This window comes from Patella vulgata, chromosome 9 (genome assembly GCF_932274485.2).
Source record: "Patella vulgata chromosome 9, xgPatVulg1.2, whole genome shotgun sequence".
NCBI classification, from domain to species: Eukaryota; Metazoa; Mollusca; class Gastropoda; family Patellidae; genus Patella; species Patella vulgata.
In genome coordinates this window covers 35,903,027-35,920,738 of record NC_065887.2, presented here as the reverse complement: position 1 = coordinate 35,920,738, position 17,712 = coordinate 35,903,027, and the positions used below count along the sequence as shown (strand labels likewise).

Here is a 17,712-nt window from a genome sequence, read left to right as displayed (position 1 = left end):
TGAGACGGAGTCTCACATCGTAACTATGGTAGGCTTGGGGGCGCCTAGAGGTTTGGGTCCTTTTTATACGCCGACATTTCCATGTGGACGGATATTGTGGTCGCCCTTGTCCGTCCGTCCACAAACAGGTCACAATTTTTATCCGATTTTTGACGAAACTTGAAATATAGGTCTATCTCCCAAACATCTCGATTCCTTTCGAATTGGCATGTATCGGACCGTACCTTCATGGATTATGGCCCCTGATTGTTCGAAAAATCACGTTTTTAGCTTGTGGACCCGCCAGAAGTCACAATTCGTTTTCAATTTAAAAACCGTTTAAATATATCACTGCTACACATCACTGAAGGTTGAGTTCGAATTTTGTAAAAAAAATCCTACCAAAATTGCCGGACAAAATGGTCTTTCCTTGTACGCCAACACTCTAACACACCCACACGAAGTGACCTCCAAAATGCAATTGGGCCCCGCCCGTGGGGGCTTAAAGGAGATTTGGGTAAAAACTCGGGTTAATCTTAATTGTTATATTTCGATTAATGATGGGTTGTTTTTTTTTTTTGTTTTTTTTTTTTTTTGGGGGGGGGGGGTGTTTTTTAAAAGATAACGCGGCTACTTCTTTGTTTACTACTTTTAGTCTGGCTGACTGTGTAGGTAGCAGAATACAAAATCGGTTATATCTTAACATGAAATATCTTGAATTTGGATTCAGACGCATCAAACACGCCTTAACTCTACGTGTTTATATTGTAGTATACATGTGTTTGTAAAAAAAAAACAAGATGAAAAAAGGGTATTTTTCGCACCCTGTTCTTTAGAAATTGGTTAGCATACTTTCCTGCTCCGACACTTCACCCCCTCCATCACCACCCTTGTAAACCAATTAAAACTCGATTTGTACCTGATATTTTTTATTTCTGTTCTACTTAGATCTGAAACGGATACGAATTGCCACAAAGAATTGGTTTTCTGCACTGGAAGATTGACTACATTTATATATATATGGCCTTTTTGAAATAAACTTCATTTAAAAAACATCATTGCTTACACGGCTTGTGATTAGTGTTACACTGTGGATTATTTGTGTTACACGACTTGTGATTTGTGTTATACGACCTGTGATTTGTGAGTATAATTACACAATGTGCAGCTATAATTCATGATTGATATTTATTAGAAGGTGAACCATATGTGATTTATAAAATAAACATACCATATTGCGATATAAACCGTGTATTAAAAAAAGAGACAAGAGATGAGCAACTCCTTTGGGTGAAATTTAATTGGATGCTACCCTGCAAAAGACATCGTGTCTTTATCCAAAAGAAACTGAATCGAATGGGCCTCCAAATAGACAACGCGTCTCCTACCTATATTAGACTAAGCCGATTATTTGGCTTCTCTTCCATATCACCTAAGGTGGAAGCGGGCGTTAAGCATTAATCACCGAACGAAAGATACAGGAGATAAACATGGAATAAAATATACAATTTACCAACACGATGGTAATATAGTCATTACAAGAAACGGTCACAATTAAAAGGAAATGTAACATTAATGCAAATATTTAGAAACAATTGAACACTATTCTTGCATTTCTTTAATGTTGTGTACGCGATCTCTTATATATAGGTGTTTCAAAAGGAGTGTCCCAGGTTTTAATTTCTGAATCGAGTTTTCATCTGACAATGGCAAAGATCCATCGGGCTATATCTGTTGAGGATCTAGAACAAGAAATCGGTGAAGATGTACACCATATGCCAGATTATATGAACTATGAATCGATGAGATTAGGAGACCGATAAAATTAGCAAAAGCTGGATTTTTTTTTTCTCGTACTAGAGACGGAGATGATACTGTTACGTGTTTTGCTTGTGGTGTTACTAAACATAACTGGCTAAAATATGATGACCCTCTTCAAGTTCACAAAGATCTGAATCCAAGATGTAATTTTTTAAACAATACATCAACGAATGTCGGCATCTTAGTTCCAGAGTCAGATGAATATAATAAAATCTTGGAAACGCTGCATAATACATATTGTGGAACACACAGAAATCACCCTGTCGAGTGTTACATCTCATCACCAATAGACGATAGCGACACTATAGATTTAACTTCAGATACGTCATTTCCAGAACAGATGGGTACACGTCGAGAGGCAATACCTATCTACAGTAGTGATTCGGAGATCAGTATATCCCTCTTTATCTTAGCAAGGTTCGTAAAAATACATCTAATTCTTCCTTTTTATTTTTCGGTTGTTAACTGTATGTTCCTCATAGTAAAACACTTTGTGATTAATCGACTCCGCATAACCCAACTTGATACTAATCCGAGTGAGGAACTAGACAGAAAAAAATACGTTTAATTCTTCCTTTTTATTTTTCGGTTGTTAACTCTCTCTGTTCCTTATATTAAAACACTTTGTGATTAACCGACTTCACGTCAATCGACTTGATACTAACCAGAGTGAGGAATAAGGCAGAAATCAAAGATCGACACTTTTGAGATAAAATTGTAAGCCGATTGTTTTAACGGACTGCAGCATGTTTCTGGTTTCTGGAGGTTTGGGTTGCTTTAATGTCAAGGTGGAGTTAAATCAAGTTTAAAATTTGAAAAGAACGGACTGTCGATAGAATCTGTCTACACGAAAGTGAGCCTTTATTGTCCCCCGCCTTTCGAAGAGGGCAGGGGACTGTTAAAATGGATCTGTCTGTCGCTCCGTCCGTCCACCCGTCTATCCGTCAATTTTTTTGGAACGCAATAACCCTCCTTCTAATTGAGCTAGAATTTTCAAACTTGGTGTAGATGTTTATTAGGTTTATTCATGAAATTAATTCAATCATCCGCCATGAAGTTATCTACCAGTTGGCATTGTGAATACGATATCATGATATGGATGAAGTTCCCGTTGGATTTATCTATAAATTTAGAGATTCTGGAACATTATGGAACATTTTCATTTATGCATTGACTATTTCAAACTAGTTGATGTAAGATTGTCCCGCTGTAACATTCTTTATGGCAAAAATATTAAAATTATGTCGAATTTTCAGTTAGAACATTTAAAATGTATCTTCGTGCACTTTATCTGGGAGGCCAGGCTTTTATCGTGAATGACCCTTGGGTATTTATTTTACTTCTAAACAGTGGGAAAAGTGAATACCTGATTCACTTCTGATCTTATAATTTATATCCATTTTACCCTGTTTAATTTCAGTTCTGCTAGATTTGTACAAACTATGATAGTAGAAGAAGCAAGACTAAGAACATTTCAAAACTGGCCAAGATATTTAGCTGTTAGACCGATTGAATTAGCACGAGTAGGATTCTATCATCTTGGCTCCGCTGACCTGGTACGGTGTGCCTTCTGTGGGGGAGTTTTAAGAGATTGGGAAGAAGCAGAAAGTTCAGTTGCTGAACACTGGAGATATTTTTCCAGTTGTGAATTCTTGAGAGGAACCAACCAATCTAATGTTCCTATTATACCAAATGATAGTTATATACATGATTATGTATCAACTCATCCACTGAGTTCTACAGATGAAGATGTTAGAGCAGCTCTTAATCCACTATCAACTATTTTAGATAGTGGAAATTTGAACCTAGTTCAAAGTGATGCACCAGCAACAGCAGAAGATTTGGGTATCATCACTCAAACAGCTTCCCAACCAGATAAAGCTATCCTCACTACTCGGGTGGCAACATTTGCTAATTGGCCGAGAAGATCACCATTGCCCAGCAAAGAACAGATTGCTGAAGCTGGATTTTACTACCTTGGTAGGCTTGTTAAAATTTATTAACCAAGTAACATATTGTCGATGCTTAAAATATTGTGGTGTAAATCCATAACATATTTAGAAATGTGGAATCTCATGTATAAGATTTATTATCTTATTTACATTGATATTATACAACATCCACACACTTGTCCACATTGCAAGGTTGGGATCAAACACTACGTTAAAGATACAAATAAAAACAATTACAATCATTTTCAAATAATCAAAATAGAAATATACAGTGTACTTATAATTTAAAACAAATCCACGCAAAACATTAAATAACATGTACTTGAATTGTGTGAGAAGAGGAGTACTCGGTGCTCTCAGTAAATATTTGCAGTACCTATGGATTATTAAGGCTCTGTATACACTATCTGTGTAAGATCACCTTGAATAACAGCCAATATTTGACTACCGAGCAATCAGTTGGTAGCGAAGGGAAACGTGATGGGACGGTTACAAACATTCCTCGATCTCTGGTGTCACAGTACACGCCTCGTTGTGTAGAAGGCGTCGCAGACAGGAAATAACTCACCTAGAGCTCAAGGTGTGTATGTTGATCAGAGATAGAAACGATGTCATTCAAGGAGCATCTCCATATCAAATTGCTGTTTGGCTCAAGGTTGAACATAGTCTATGGCTTTATGTATCTATGGATGAAAAATAGTTTTTCGTATATTTTCTTTCATAGAGGGTGTTCATTTTTAACTGTAATAGATCTCTTCATTTCCTGAAATATGCAATTTCATATATATATTTATATATATATATAGACATCGTATAGCACAACCTGTCACGTGCTCGATTGTGAACCCGGTAAGTAGTGATATAGAATCCGTGATGTCTTCAAAACATCTAAAACATTGTGTTATGACATGGGTAATAATTGTTATTCATATAAGATAAAAATTCTACTTTATTTTCAGACCGAGAAGATGCAGTAAAATGTTTCTTTTGTGGTGGTGTTTTAAAATCCTGGAGAGATGAGGATATCCCATGGAAAGAACATGCAAAATGGTTTCCTAAATGTGCTTATTTACTGAGGATCAAAGGTCAAGAATTTGTGGACACTATACATCAACCTGGTACCGGTACGGCAAAGGTAAGCTAAGGGATGGGTACAAGATAGATCATTTCGTACAAAGGGGTATCAGCATGCCATATCTATCGAAACAGTGTGTGGCTCTTTTACAACAATTCAAGTTTTCTTTATGAATTTGAACGCCGTTATCGTAAATATAACGTTACTAGTAATGTGTGATACAGCCGCTTTGATTTGGGTCAGCAATACAATTGTCTATTTCTCTAGATTTGTCCTTGGAATAACAATTTATTTTAATTGAAAGTTTTATGTTGATAAAGCCAGTTTTGCAATGTATTCCATTTTGGCCTTTTGTGTTTCCACTGTAAGTCAAATTTTAAACTAAAAGAAGCCAACTTCCGCTTCATCATTGGAAACAAGAATTTAATGTATAGAGCCAAGCCCATCACTAATAGAAATAATAGACCAACCCAATCCAATACTGTATCTTGGTCTAAAACACAGAGGTTGGTTCATTTTAAATTTTGTGATGGGCTATATATTGTTTGACTTGATATTTTCGCCAGTGATTAAAGTTACAATTTCATATTTTCTAAGAAAGTCAAAACATAATTATTTCTATGTCTTTTGCTCAACAAGTTGTCAACTCACTATTATACGATCATAGGTTATCTATCTCACATTTAAAAATCTTCCCACCGGAAATAATAACACAATTACCTCCCAATTACCTCCCTTGTTTTCCTATTCCCCATGGAATAGCTATCTTCAAACGTTTGAATTTGAAGTTGAAAATGATATTTTTGCCAATTTATCAACTGGCAATAGTGAATTATAGGATTAATAGGATTATTCTTTAACAAGGTAGGACTGTTTATAGATACCATCTATTTTAGGGCTTTATTTTAATACAGTTTAAAAATATAACTTAAAAATATGAAATTGTAACTTTAACGTTTTCTATATAAATTAATTTAATTGATTAGTATACCTTTGAACGCTATTTTAGGTTGTAGGAACTAATGGTTATCCGGGTGTTACAGGTCAGTAATAAAATATTATATTGCACCTAGTCCATACTATTAAATATCAAACTCTCAATAGCAATATTTGGATTCCCTAAAAATGCCTTATAATAATCAAAGGGCGGGCGGAAATCGCCACCCAAGAGGAGAATTTATGAGAAGTTTTTCTAGAGCAGTTTTTTGCATAGATTTCAAGTCTAGGCGGTGATCATATGTGAGGGGGCTTTTCCGAGATTCAGGGCTGGGGATTGGGATGGGATGGGAGGAGGCCAATGTCTAAGATTGGTTGGAAATGTGATAATGTTGATGTTCGTTTTATATCTCTAAATAAGTGTATTCTATGACCCTCCTGGATAACTGTTTTGTTTTGTGTGGGGACCAGGTGTGAGTAGGGGTGAGAGAGGGAAAGGAACTGTTGGTACATCTATAAAATAATCATCATGTATATCAACATTATCACATTTCTCGTCCATTTTACAAATTATCATTAACCAGAAAGGCTATACTGCTGCCCAAAGGGCAACCTATACACTTCTTTAGATGCAAGATGGTCATAATTGATATCACATTTCTCGCCAATTTTAGGCATTGGTCACATTTCCCGCCAATTTTAGGCATCCCCCCCCCTCAACACACACACACCCTCACGCACATCACCCCTACAAACAAAACAGTTGTAAAAGGGCATATTGCATACTAATTTACTGATCAAAGCGGAAAAGGCGCTCATAGGGACATCTTAAACGCTTTTATAGCGTAAGAAACGAATGTTCACAAATGATCATCATTGATATCAACATAATCAACTTTACCGCCATTTTTAGGCATTGTTCAATCTCAGTACTCATAACTTCTACATTATATAGTCAAGGTAGATTATGTACTATCGCGACATATACATACATCGCGACATCGGTTCGAATACCGACATTATAATATCCAGAGCCACCACATAATGTATGTGATGTCGTATAATAATATACCACCCCAAAACTTGACCAAGAGAACCTCAATCTAAATAACCACATCCCTGTTAATTAAATGTTGCGGTTTAAGATTTCCGCCAATTGTGTTTCAGGCCAGCTTTATAAGAACGGTTCTGATCTGCCTAATGCAGCTTCAGACATGGACAGTGTCACAATTGGACTTAGGATTAAAATAAATGACGATGTGATGAAAACGGGACATCCAGTTGTCACCGATAAGAATAATCATGTGCCCACTGGCACCCTGGCTGCTGCTGAAGCGGCACCAGCAAAACAGCAAGCATCAGAAGCAGCAACTGAAGCAAGAACCGATGCTATTCCACAACAAGGAGAAGGTAAAAATCAATGTACTGAGATTTAATATAACAAAACTCTTTATATAATATATATGTTTACCCAATGTTTCTGTTGATATTAACAAATTTTCTGATCAAGTCAGTTGTTTCTTATGTCTCCTTAATTTATTCAACAAATTACATGATTATGATTAAATTATATTCGTTTGTGTGTGTAAATTTACTCCCATTAATTATTCAAACTGATGATTAAACAGAAGTCTTATAAAATCCTCGGAATATATTAAATGCAAATTGATTTAATACAAAATAAATTTCCTGACTCTTTGTTATTATTCAATTATTTACAGAATCATCCGAGCTACTGCGAGAAAATGAAGAATTGAAAGAACAGCGATTGTGTAAAATCTGTATGGATGCTGAATCTAATATTGTTCTTCTTCCTTGTGGCCATCTTGTTTCATGTGAATTATGTGCCCCTGTTTTAACAAAATGTCCGAGGTGTTGTAAAGCAGTGCGTGGAAGCGTCAAAACTTATTTGTCATAAACGTGGATTTGGGGTATGGGAAAGTAGCATAAACATTCTTGTAATGCTGCATTTATTTAACCTGTCTGGTAAATCGTCAACGTTTATCTTTATCTGGTTCCATATTATGGCATTAGTAGACTTAATTATCATATAAATATACATCTGAAAATTAGAAATTGCTGTGGATGAATTTTATAAGAGGAAATTTGAAATATTTGTGTATGTGGTAGTTAAAAAGTGTTTCACAAAAGCATGCCCAGTTATTACCCAGACGTGTTGATTAAACAGATAATATGTGACATTATGCCACATGGTTGGACATCAAATCGGGTATGTGACACTAAAATCACAACACCAAAACTAAGTATATAAAATAATGATTTCTGCAACAAAATATCATTTAAACGTTAAAACACATTAAAGGGATCTACCCTGGCTATTTCGTCCAAGCAGGCACCTAGCTACATACTTACAGGTCAACTTTTCAGAATTTGTTACCCTTGAATCACAATATGAGACCAAAACCGTCACGAGCATACGGTGACCGCGCTTTTTGTATCTATGCACCACATCTGTGGAATAGCCTGCCAGCCTCTCTCCGTGATATAGATTTGTTCGCCTCCTTCAAAACCGCATTGAAAACACACGTTTTTAGAAAATTTTATTGTTGAGGCCGCAAGATTATGAAATATGCAATACATTGTAAATATGCAACTAGAAAAAGAAATTATATAACATACTCGAGAGTTTTATAGTATTAGGTTAAGTTGTCTAGTTATTGTTGATATTTCTTTTAATTACTTGTAATGTTATTTTTAGAATGATTTTATGTACTGTCTATCATTGAATTATACACTAGGTAATTACTATATTGATGTAAAGCGGTTTGAGATGCTTTTATGTAAATCGCTATATTAAAAATAAATCATTATCATTATCATTGTACTATCATCCGAGTTATCATCAATAAAGAATATATTTTTTTATTCTTTTCATAATTGTTTTCATCGGTTATAACTTATTGTTTTGGTGGCCTTCATTGCCTTGCACACATGTTCGCCAGCCAGCCAGCATTCAAAAAGAATAATTGGCCCATGAATACATGGGTTCAGTTGGGGGTGGGGTGTCAATTTATCCTTGTATTTTGAAGATGGAACAGGATTTGACCAATACCGAATGTTCTTGTAGCGGCCTTAGTCGTAAGTCTAATACGTGTATATTAAAGCGGCATTATGAACGATCAGATAAAGAGGTGGCAGTTCTCGCTATAATAGTTACAAAATAGATAATGTAAAGGGAATATGTTAAAAATTTCAGTCAATTTACTTCTCGATATCTCCTTTTTCCTATTAATCATCAACCGTCTTTGAACCGCAGATCGGATTCAAATCTGTTTAAAATCGGACTTACCAGATGTCTTCGAGAGTTGATTATGGTCTTGTGTTAATAAATGTCTAATTAAACATGCATCATGCAAGAGCTAAATCTGTCGTTTGCAGGTCTTTCTTTAGGCCTGAAATGTTATCTAAATTACTAATTTGACATTCATTAATGTATTCAGACTATAATCAACTCTTGATGCCATCGTTAGCCTGTGATATTTAATGGATTTGAATACATTTTGTGATTGATAATTTAACGTAAAAATGGATAATCGAGACTTTGCCTATTATCGTACCAACGTTACGATCGAGACTATCCTAAAATTGAATTGATATTATCTCGGTTCAGAGTGAAGCAATATGACTGAAATTTGTAGCATATTCTGATTTGGTTATCTATTTTTTTAACCATTATAGTTCTTTATCTAATCTTACCAAATTCCCCTTTAATAGTTTATATTCCACTAAATAACTGCTGTCCGGCAAATATTCCCTCATAGCACACTGTATGGCGTATGCCGGTCTTCATTAGCCCAGTCGGAGCAGAGCAGTAGGACGTTAAACCCCATTTCATTTCTTTTAAGGCCTAAATAAAGACATGCAATAGGCAGATTTAGCTCTTACATAATTCCTGTTAACCACATCACTGCGACCATTGAAGTTATTTCGGCATTACAGACACGATTGGTTAGATTTTAGACCCCCGCCTTGCGAAAAAATTCTTCGGGCATTTCATGTCTGAGCCCCACCCCACCCCATCATCCATCGGGTTTGTACGCCTATGGATATAAATACAATTACTACTATGATTACGATAGATAGACAGTGAGACTGGTGTCCTCCAAAATAATCCCAAAGTGACACTCGTTAATTACTTGCACATTTCTATTGTCTTAAACCAGAGAGAGAGAAAAATGGGGTTTCAATAATTCGCTTGCGCGTAGGGGTCTTTAGCAGTGGGAGGAAACCGTAGGACCCGGAGAAAACCCACGAGGTTGGACAGGCGACCCTACTCCTTGTCAATGTACAACCGGGGATTCCAAACCACGCCAGTCGACTCAATGACAGACTTTATGATACAGTGCGCTCATGCTAACCATTCAGCCACCCCACCCCCCTATCTTAAAGCAAAGAGCAAATTATTCATCAATTTACTTAACTTGTGTAGAAAAATTTTATTTATCGAACTTAACCAAACTATGGCTAGATCTGTTTGTTAAGGCCAACTCAATTTTCGTCAAGGTCGCTGACATGTAAATAAGGTTAGGGCACGTGATTGTTGGCGAGATTGTAGGTTCGGTTTAGGCTAAGCGTTAGGGCTAAGTCCACGGTTAGGGTTAGGGTTGGGGTTAGAGCTAGCCCTGTTTACATGACCTTTAACCAAATCATTATTAGCATTTTTAATTTTCATTTTAGGTTGTTTGAGATACAGATCAGTAAAAAATATAACATAGCTAATTCTGATACATAACCAATATGTGTATACATACTGGTGCTCTGGAAGAGTTACATGTCCTCATTTTTAAAAAAAAAACCAAAAAAACCCCGACTCATTGAATGTTACAAAATACACACGGAAGTCAGTTATTATACTGACGATTATCCACCGATTAAAGAGTTACATCCCTATTGTTTATTGTTTGCGGATTAAAATGTTCATATAACTTCTCGATGGATTAACGCCAACCTTGACGTGCACATTGTGTCCCCGAAACCTAAAGTAAAACTGACGATATGATGGAAACGGGATATCCAGATAGGGATTATCGTGTACGTTGGCTGCACAACCAGGAGAATTTGAAAATGGAGGTGTTCAGATTCAAGAAATATATACAACGCATTACATGTACCTTATTTTGTTCCACATCGACGGGAAATAAAATATAACCAGGATAAAGGTTTGCGCTTGTAAATTTCCATTTCAGTTTTTCATAGTTGATTGTTGAAAGTTTTGGAATGTCCAACATGTCTCATCATTAAATATAAAGTAGCTTTATTATAAAAGTACAACCATTGTTTAAGCCATGTGTTGTTCTTATTTGTCTGTATTATTGTTCATATATTTACACGATCCTTGAATCCTTTCCCAGAAAATGAGGAATTAAAAGAACAGCAATTGTGTGAAATGTGTATGGATGTTAAATCTAATATTGCTCTTCTTCCTTGTGGGCATCTTGTTGCATGTGAATTATGTGCCCTTGGTTTATTAAAATGTCCGATGTGTGATAAAACTGTTCGTGGAAGGGTAAAGACGTACTTGTCATAGAAGGATAACATAGTTTACCCTATAACCAGTATCACTTCCTATCAGGAAAAGTGTCATTTACTTGATTTAATAACAAATATTAAGGATTTGTTTTTACATTGCCCTAAATTACAGAACAAAATGTCTGCTCAAAAACCTAAGAAAATATGATTATCTATAAGAAATTACAGATAGGTCTTGAAACGTGATTTAAATATTGTTAGTGATGGGGCAGATTTGAGAGATACGGGCAGTGAATTCCATTTAATTGCACTCGCGACTTCCAAAAGATTTTAATTTCCATACATGCACAATTAAGTTAAGCTGAGACTGAGATCTAAGAATTCTGGATACCACATTGTAGGGTCACTAATGTTGAATAACTGTTTTTCGCAGTTACTGATTAACTTCTATTCGAGACGCTTGAACCACTTCAACACGGTATCATCTAGTTTGAATTTGTCTTTGAGATGGTTCATCAATACAAAACGCAACAGAAAGGTCAATTAAAACAAATAAGTCAACATTGCCTTTATCTACATTTCATTCAAACACTAATTTATGTTGTTTCTCTTCCGTGAAAAGGCTTGAAAGCAGACTGGAATTTGTATAAACAAAGTCGTTTTGTGGTAATATACTGTATAATGAACTAAACTAAGTCAAGCGGGCCCTAAGCGAGTGACAATGCGATTATCTGTTCCTTATATTAAAACACTTTGTGATTAATCAACTCCGCATGTTAGCCACACTTTAGAGAGAAAATTGCAGGTAAAATGTTTTAACGGACTGCAACATGTTTCTGAAGGTGCAGGCTCGTAGTTAGCACGGGGAGAGCAAGGGGGGGGGGGGGTAGCAAGGGGGCAGCTGTCCCTCCTGGACGCCGTACCGCGCCCTTTCCATTGAACGAAATACGAAGCCAACGACCGAGGTGCATCAATATGCGTGCCCCCATAAAGCCGAGTGACATTGGTTGGGCTGTTGATATTGTGAATACGAAATCATGATATGGATGAGAGAGAAATGGGGTTTAACGTCCACTCGACACAAACTAGGTCATTTCGGGAATATCATATGGTTCAATTTTATTTCAACAATTCGCTTGCGTGTACGGATCTTTAGCAGTGGGGGAAAATTTTAAAATTATGTCGAATTTTCAGTTAAAACATTTACACTGTATCTTTGTGCATTGGGGTTTCTGTTAACCCCGCAGCCACATAATGAGCAAGCAAAGCATACATTTTAATCCAAAAATTAACGTAAATGGGTAAAAAGTACTCACCTCTCACACTGACACACGTTTTTTTTCAATCTGTATTCTCGATTGTCTGTGATTTCAATGTTGCAAGTAACAGGGTGTTTGGATGTGATGACAGAAATTGACATTGAACTTTTGTGCTGATTGGGTTGTGGCGGTACCACGTTTCGTTTATTTAAACTGTTCTATATAAAATAAGAAATATAACAAACCCTGTATATTAAATTCGAGTTCTCAACCGGTATTGCATGTATTCGTAATGGATTATTCCACAGTAAGTCTGATAACCCTGTGAAGAGCCACAGTCCTTTTAATTCTGCAGTGATAGACAATGGTTCCATTTGAGAGGGGTTGGGATACTGCAAATTACGACTTTTTATCCAGGGAGGCTATAGGTGCCCCCACCATTTCTTAACGCCACCATTGAGAGAAGGTCAAACCTAGGTTGACATCACGTAAATAAAATTTCAGACGAATTCCCTTTGTTAAAATATTTATTGTTAACACGTCCCATGATTTAAACACTCTCGATCTGTTTCAAAATGTAACTTCAAGAATACAACCCCAATAACATATTACTTTATCTAGGTTTAAAAGTACATGAAGGTGTCAAAATTGAAAGAATGTTAAATTGGCCAGGCTTTAATTGTGAATGACCCATGGGTATTTTACTTTTAAACAGTGTGGAAAATGAGTACCTATACATTGACTTCAAATCATATAAATTGTTTAATTTCAGTTCTGCTAGTTTTGTACAAACTATGGTAGTAGAAGAAGCGAGACGAAGAACATTTCAAAACTGGCCAAGATATTTAGCTGTTAGACCAAAAAAATTAGCACGAGTAGGATTCTATCATCTTGGTTCCGCTGACCTGGTACGGTGTGCCTTCTGTGGGGGAGTTTTAAGAGATTGGGAAGAAGCAGAAAGTTCAGTTGCTGAACACTGGAGATATTTTTCCAGTTGTGAATTCTTGAGAGGAACCAACCAATCTAATGTTCCTATTATACCAAATGATAGTTATATACATGATTATGTATCAACTCATCCACTCAGTTCTACAGATGAAGATGTTAGAGCAGCTCTTAATCCACTATCAACTATCTTAAATAATGGAAATTTAAACCTAGTTCAAAGTGATGCCCCAGCAACCGCAGAAGATTTAGGTATCATCACTGAAACAGCTTCCCAACCAGATAAAGCTATACTTGCTACTCGGGTGGCAACATTTGCTAATTGGCCGAGAAGATCGCCATTGCCCAGCAAAGAACAGATTGCTGAAGCTGGATTTTACTACCTTGGTAGGCTTGTTAAAATTTATTAACCAAGTAACATATTGTCGATGCTGAAAATTGTGGTGTAAATCCATCCTTGATTTTCAGCACATATTTAGAAATGTGGAATCTCATGTATAAGATTTATTATCTTATTTACGTTGATAGTTCTCCAGACAAAGATATTATACAATAGCAACACACTTGTCCACATTGCTAGGTTGGGATCAAATACTATGCTAAAGATACAAATAAAAACAATTACAATCATTTTCAAATAATCAGAATAGAAATATGCAGTGTACTTTTAATTTAAAACAAATCCACGCAAAACATTAAATAACATGTATTGAATTGTTTGAGAAGAGGATTACTCGGTGCTCTCAGTAAATATTTGCAGTACCTATGGATTATTAAGGCTCTGTATACACTATCTGTGTAAGATCACCTTGAATAACAGTCAATATTTGGCTACCGAGAAATCAGTTGGTAGCGAAGGGAAAACTCCTAAGAAACGTGATGGGACGATTACAAACATTCCTAGATCTCTGGTGTCACAGTGCACGCCTCGTTGTGTAGAAGGCATCGCAGACAGGAAATAACTCACCCAGAGCTCAAGGTGTGTGTGGTGATCAGAGATACCAACGATGTCATTCCAGGAGCATCTCCTTGTCAAAATGCTGTTTCGCTCAAGGCTGAACATAGTCTATGGCTCTATGTATCTATGGATGAAAAATAGTTTTTTCGTATATTTTCTTTCATATAAGGTGTCCATTTTTAACTGCAATAGATCTCTTCAATTCCTTAAATATGCAATTTTATATATATATTTATAGAAATTGTAGAAATTGAAAATGGGGTGGATTACAGATTATATTTAGAAAATCAGTTGAAACGATTCCTAGACGATATATTCTGTATTTGGAATGAACGAATTGGCAACATTGCAGATTTGCAAAAAATAATGAATGATTTAGATCTAAATATCAAATTCACAATTGAAACGAACGATCTGCAAATCGCATTCTTGGACGTTCTAGTGAAACGAAGGGGAGAACTCCTTATAACGGATATGTATTCTAAAGAAACAGATACCAAAAACTATCTTTCATATAAATCATGTCACCCACGCCATACCAAAAATAATATACCTTTTTCTTTAGCTAGAAAAATGAAGACCTCCGGGTTGTCAGATTAGGTGAGCTAAAAAGAAATTTATTGAAACAGTATTACCCTCTCGAGGTAATAGAAGTTGGGATAAATAAGGCTTTGGCAATTGATATTCAAACACTGAGGGCTACTAAAGCAAAAGACAGTTCGGATAATATCATTACCTTTGTCGCTACTCATAACCCCCAACATCCCAACTTCTTTAAAACAATGTACGAGAGTAGGGCAATCCTGGCATCAAACGACAACCTCAGAATGAAATTTGATAAGGTTCAATTCATTAAATCACAAAGACAGCCACCTAATCTGAAACGTCTCCTAACTAAAGCAAAATTCAATTCATCTATCACAAGGACCGGCTTTTATGTATCTAAATGCCCGGATCTTCGATGTAAATGTTGCGACCATATTACGCCAAATAGCAAATATAATTTTCCTAAGTTTACATTTAGTGTCAACGACAATATGAATTGTGACACAAAAAATCTCATATATGTCTTGACTTGCAATGGGTGTCTAAATTTTTACATAGGGGAGACGTCCACGCATCTACGGGATAGAGTACGCAACCATCGACGGGATTGTAATATTGAAAATGGGCCCTTATTTGTAAATAGACATATTTGTAAATGTGCACAACACCTACAACTAAAATTCCAAATTTTCCCTTTTTATAAAATGAAAGTCGATGACACCACGAAAAGGAAATTAATGGAAAACCATTTTATTAAAAAAATATGTTCCTCGACTTAATAGTCAATAAGTAACAATTGGCCATTAGCTTCATTTATTTTCATTAATTTTCTTAAATCTATCCCATGATTATCTTCCACTCATTGTTCATAAATTGAACCCCATATATACTACAGATTAACACATGTGTGTACATGTTTCTATTAGTTAACGATATACTATGTAACCATAGACAATGGTAACTATAGCCAATTAAAACCACGGTGTTACTATGTAAATATGTATAAATATGGACTAAGACTAGTAATTATTTCCCCTTATTTCATGATGAATGTAGTGCGAGTTATAAATAGACAATTTTTCCCTTAATTTTTTTCTCCCCTCTTCCTGCATTTTTGGGTTGACTTTTGGGTCTAGAATTGGAGAAAAGGGATCAAATTTGCAATTTCATAGCAGTTTTGGGTAATACTGATGATATTACAGCGGAGGGATAGGGGGTGTAAAGTGTCTTTCTGCAGAGCAATCATTGTGTCGGAAGTGAGATTTTCACCCCTGTCAACTTCAAATCTGTGTAGCAAAAAATCTAAATGGTCAACCCCCTACAAAATTATGATGAGGAGATTGGCAAATGTTGTCCCCATTGTGCCTATAAAGATTGGAACCAACGGAATGTTGAGCAAAAAGCTACAGCCTGTGATGTTACAGTCATTTAACATTGAAGTCAATGGGCAAATAATTGCTAGTCTGAGTCCTATACTGTCCATCTGTATACAATGACATTATTTATGAATAGTCCCAAGACGGACGAAAAGTACTTTAAAATGTTATTAAACCAGTGTTGAAATCAGTTGGTGTCGGCATACCTTTTTTTATCTTTTCATCATTTACCGTGAAACAAAGTAGTGCAGCTTTGCGGTTGTGCTAATAATTTTGGATATATATATATATATATATATATATATATATATATATATATATATATATATATATATATAGACATCGTATAGCACAACCTGTCACATGGGTAGTAATTGTTGTTTATATATTATACGATAAAAATTCTACTTTATTTTCAGACCGAGAAGATGCAGTAAAATGTTTTTTCTGTGGCGGTGTTTTAAAATCCTGGAGAGATGAGGATATCCCATGGAAAGAACATGCAAAATGGTTCCTAAATGTGCATATTTACTGAGGATCAAAGGTCAAGAATTTGTGGACACTATACATCAACCTGGTACCGGTACGGCAAAGGTAAGCTAAGGGATGGGTACAAGATAGATCATTTCGTACAAAGGGGTATCAGCATGCCATATCTATCGAAACAGTGTGTGGCTCTTTTACAACAATTTAAGTTTTCTTTATGAATTTGAACGCCGTTATCGTAAATATAACGTTACTAGTAATGTGTGATACAGCCGCTTTGATTTGGGTCAGCAATACAATTGTCTATTTCTCTAGATTTGTCTGTGGAATAACAATTTATTTTAATTGAAAGTTTTATGTTGATAAAGCCAGTTTTGCAATGTATTCCATTTTGGCCTTTTGTGTTTCCACTGTAAGTCAAATTTTAAACTAAAAGAAGCCAACTTCCGCTTCATCATTGGAAACAAGAATTTAATGTATAGAGCCAAGCCCATCACTAATAGAAATAATAGACCAACCCAATTCAATACTGTATCTTGGCCTAAAACACAGAGGTTGGTTCATTTTAATCTTTGTGAGGGGCTATATGTTGTTTGACTTGATATTTTCGCCAGTGATTAACGTTTTCTATATATATATTAATTTAATTAATTATTATACCTTTGAACGTTATATTCGGGGATTGGGATGGGAGGGGGCAATGTCTAAGATTGGTTGGAAATGTGATAATGTTAATGTTTATTTTATATCACTTTACATCTCCAAATAAGCGTATACTATGAACCTCCTAGATAACTGTTTTGTTTTGTGTGGGTAGGGCTGAGAGGGGAAGGGACTGATGGTACATCTATAAAATAATCATCATGTATATCAACATTATCACATTTCT

The 17,712-nt window shown here is 35.7% G+C and overlaps 1 protein-coding gene across 2 annotated transcripts; it reads left to right on the top strand.

Annotated features, from left to right (window-relative positions):
* Positions 1 to 1,817: 1,817 nt before the first annotated feature.
* LOC126831834 (baculoviral IAP repeat-containing protein 3) lies at positions 1,818 to 8,608 on the top strand. Of its 2 annotated transcripts, XM_056103212.1 has the most exons (7): positions 1,818 to 2,217; positions 3,221 to 3,780; positions 4,712 to 4,887; positions 5,837 to 5,870; positions 6,931 to 7,173; positions 7,485 to 7,696; positions 8,258 to 8,608. In XM_056103212.1, the coding sequence occupies exons 1-6, from the start codon at positions 2,141 to 2,143 to the stop codon at positions 7,679 to 7,681; spliced, it is 1,287 nt and encodes a 428-aa protein (XP_055959187.1). In that variant the 5' UTR covers positions 1,818 to 2,140; the 3' UTR covers positions 7,682 to 7,696; positions 8,258 to 8,608. The 2 variants fall into 2 exon arrangements, with proteins under 2 accessions (XP_055959187.1, XP_055959186.1); XM_056103211.1 differs by having other exon boundaries at positions 1,819 to 2,217; positions 7,485 to 8,608.
* Positions 8,609 to 17,712: the final 9,104 nt, after the last annotated feature.

Bases quoted from the DNA above. Each gene is read 5' to 3' on its own strand.
- LOC126831834 (XM_056103212.1), top strand. From the start codon at position 2,141: ATGGGTACACGTCGAGAGGCAATACCTATCTACAGTAGTGATTCGGAG. The intron at 2,218-3,220 runs GTTCGTAAAAAT...GTTTAATTTCAG, and splicing joins TCCCTCTTTATCTTAGCAAG to TTCTGCTAGATTTGTACAAA. The intron at 7,174-7,484 runs GTAAAAATCAAT...AATTATTTACAG, and splicing joins TATTCCACAACAAGGAGAAG to AATCATCCGAGCTACTGCGA.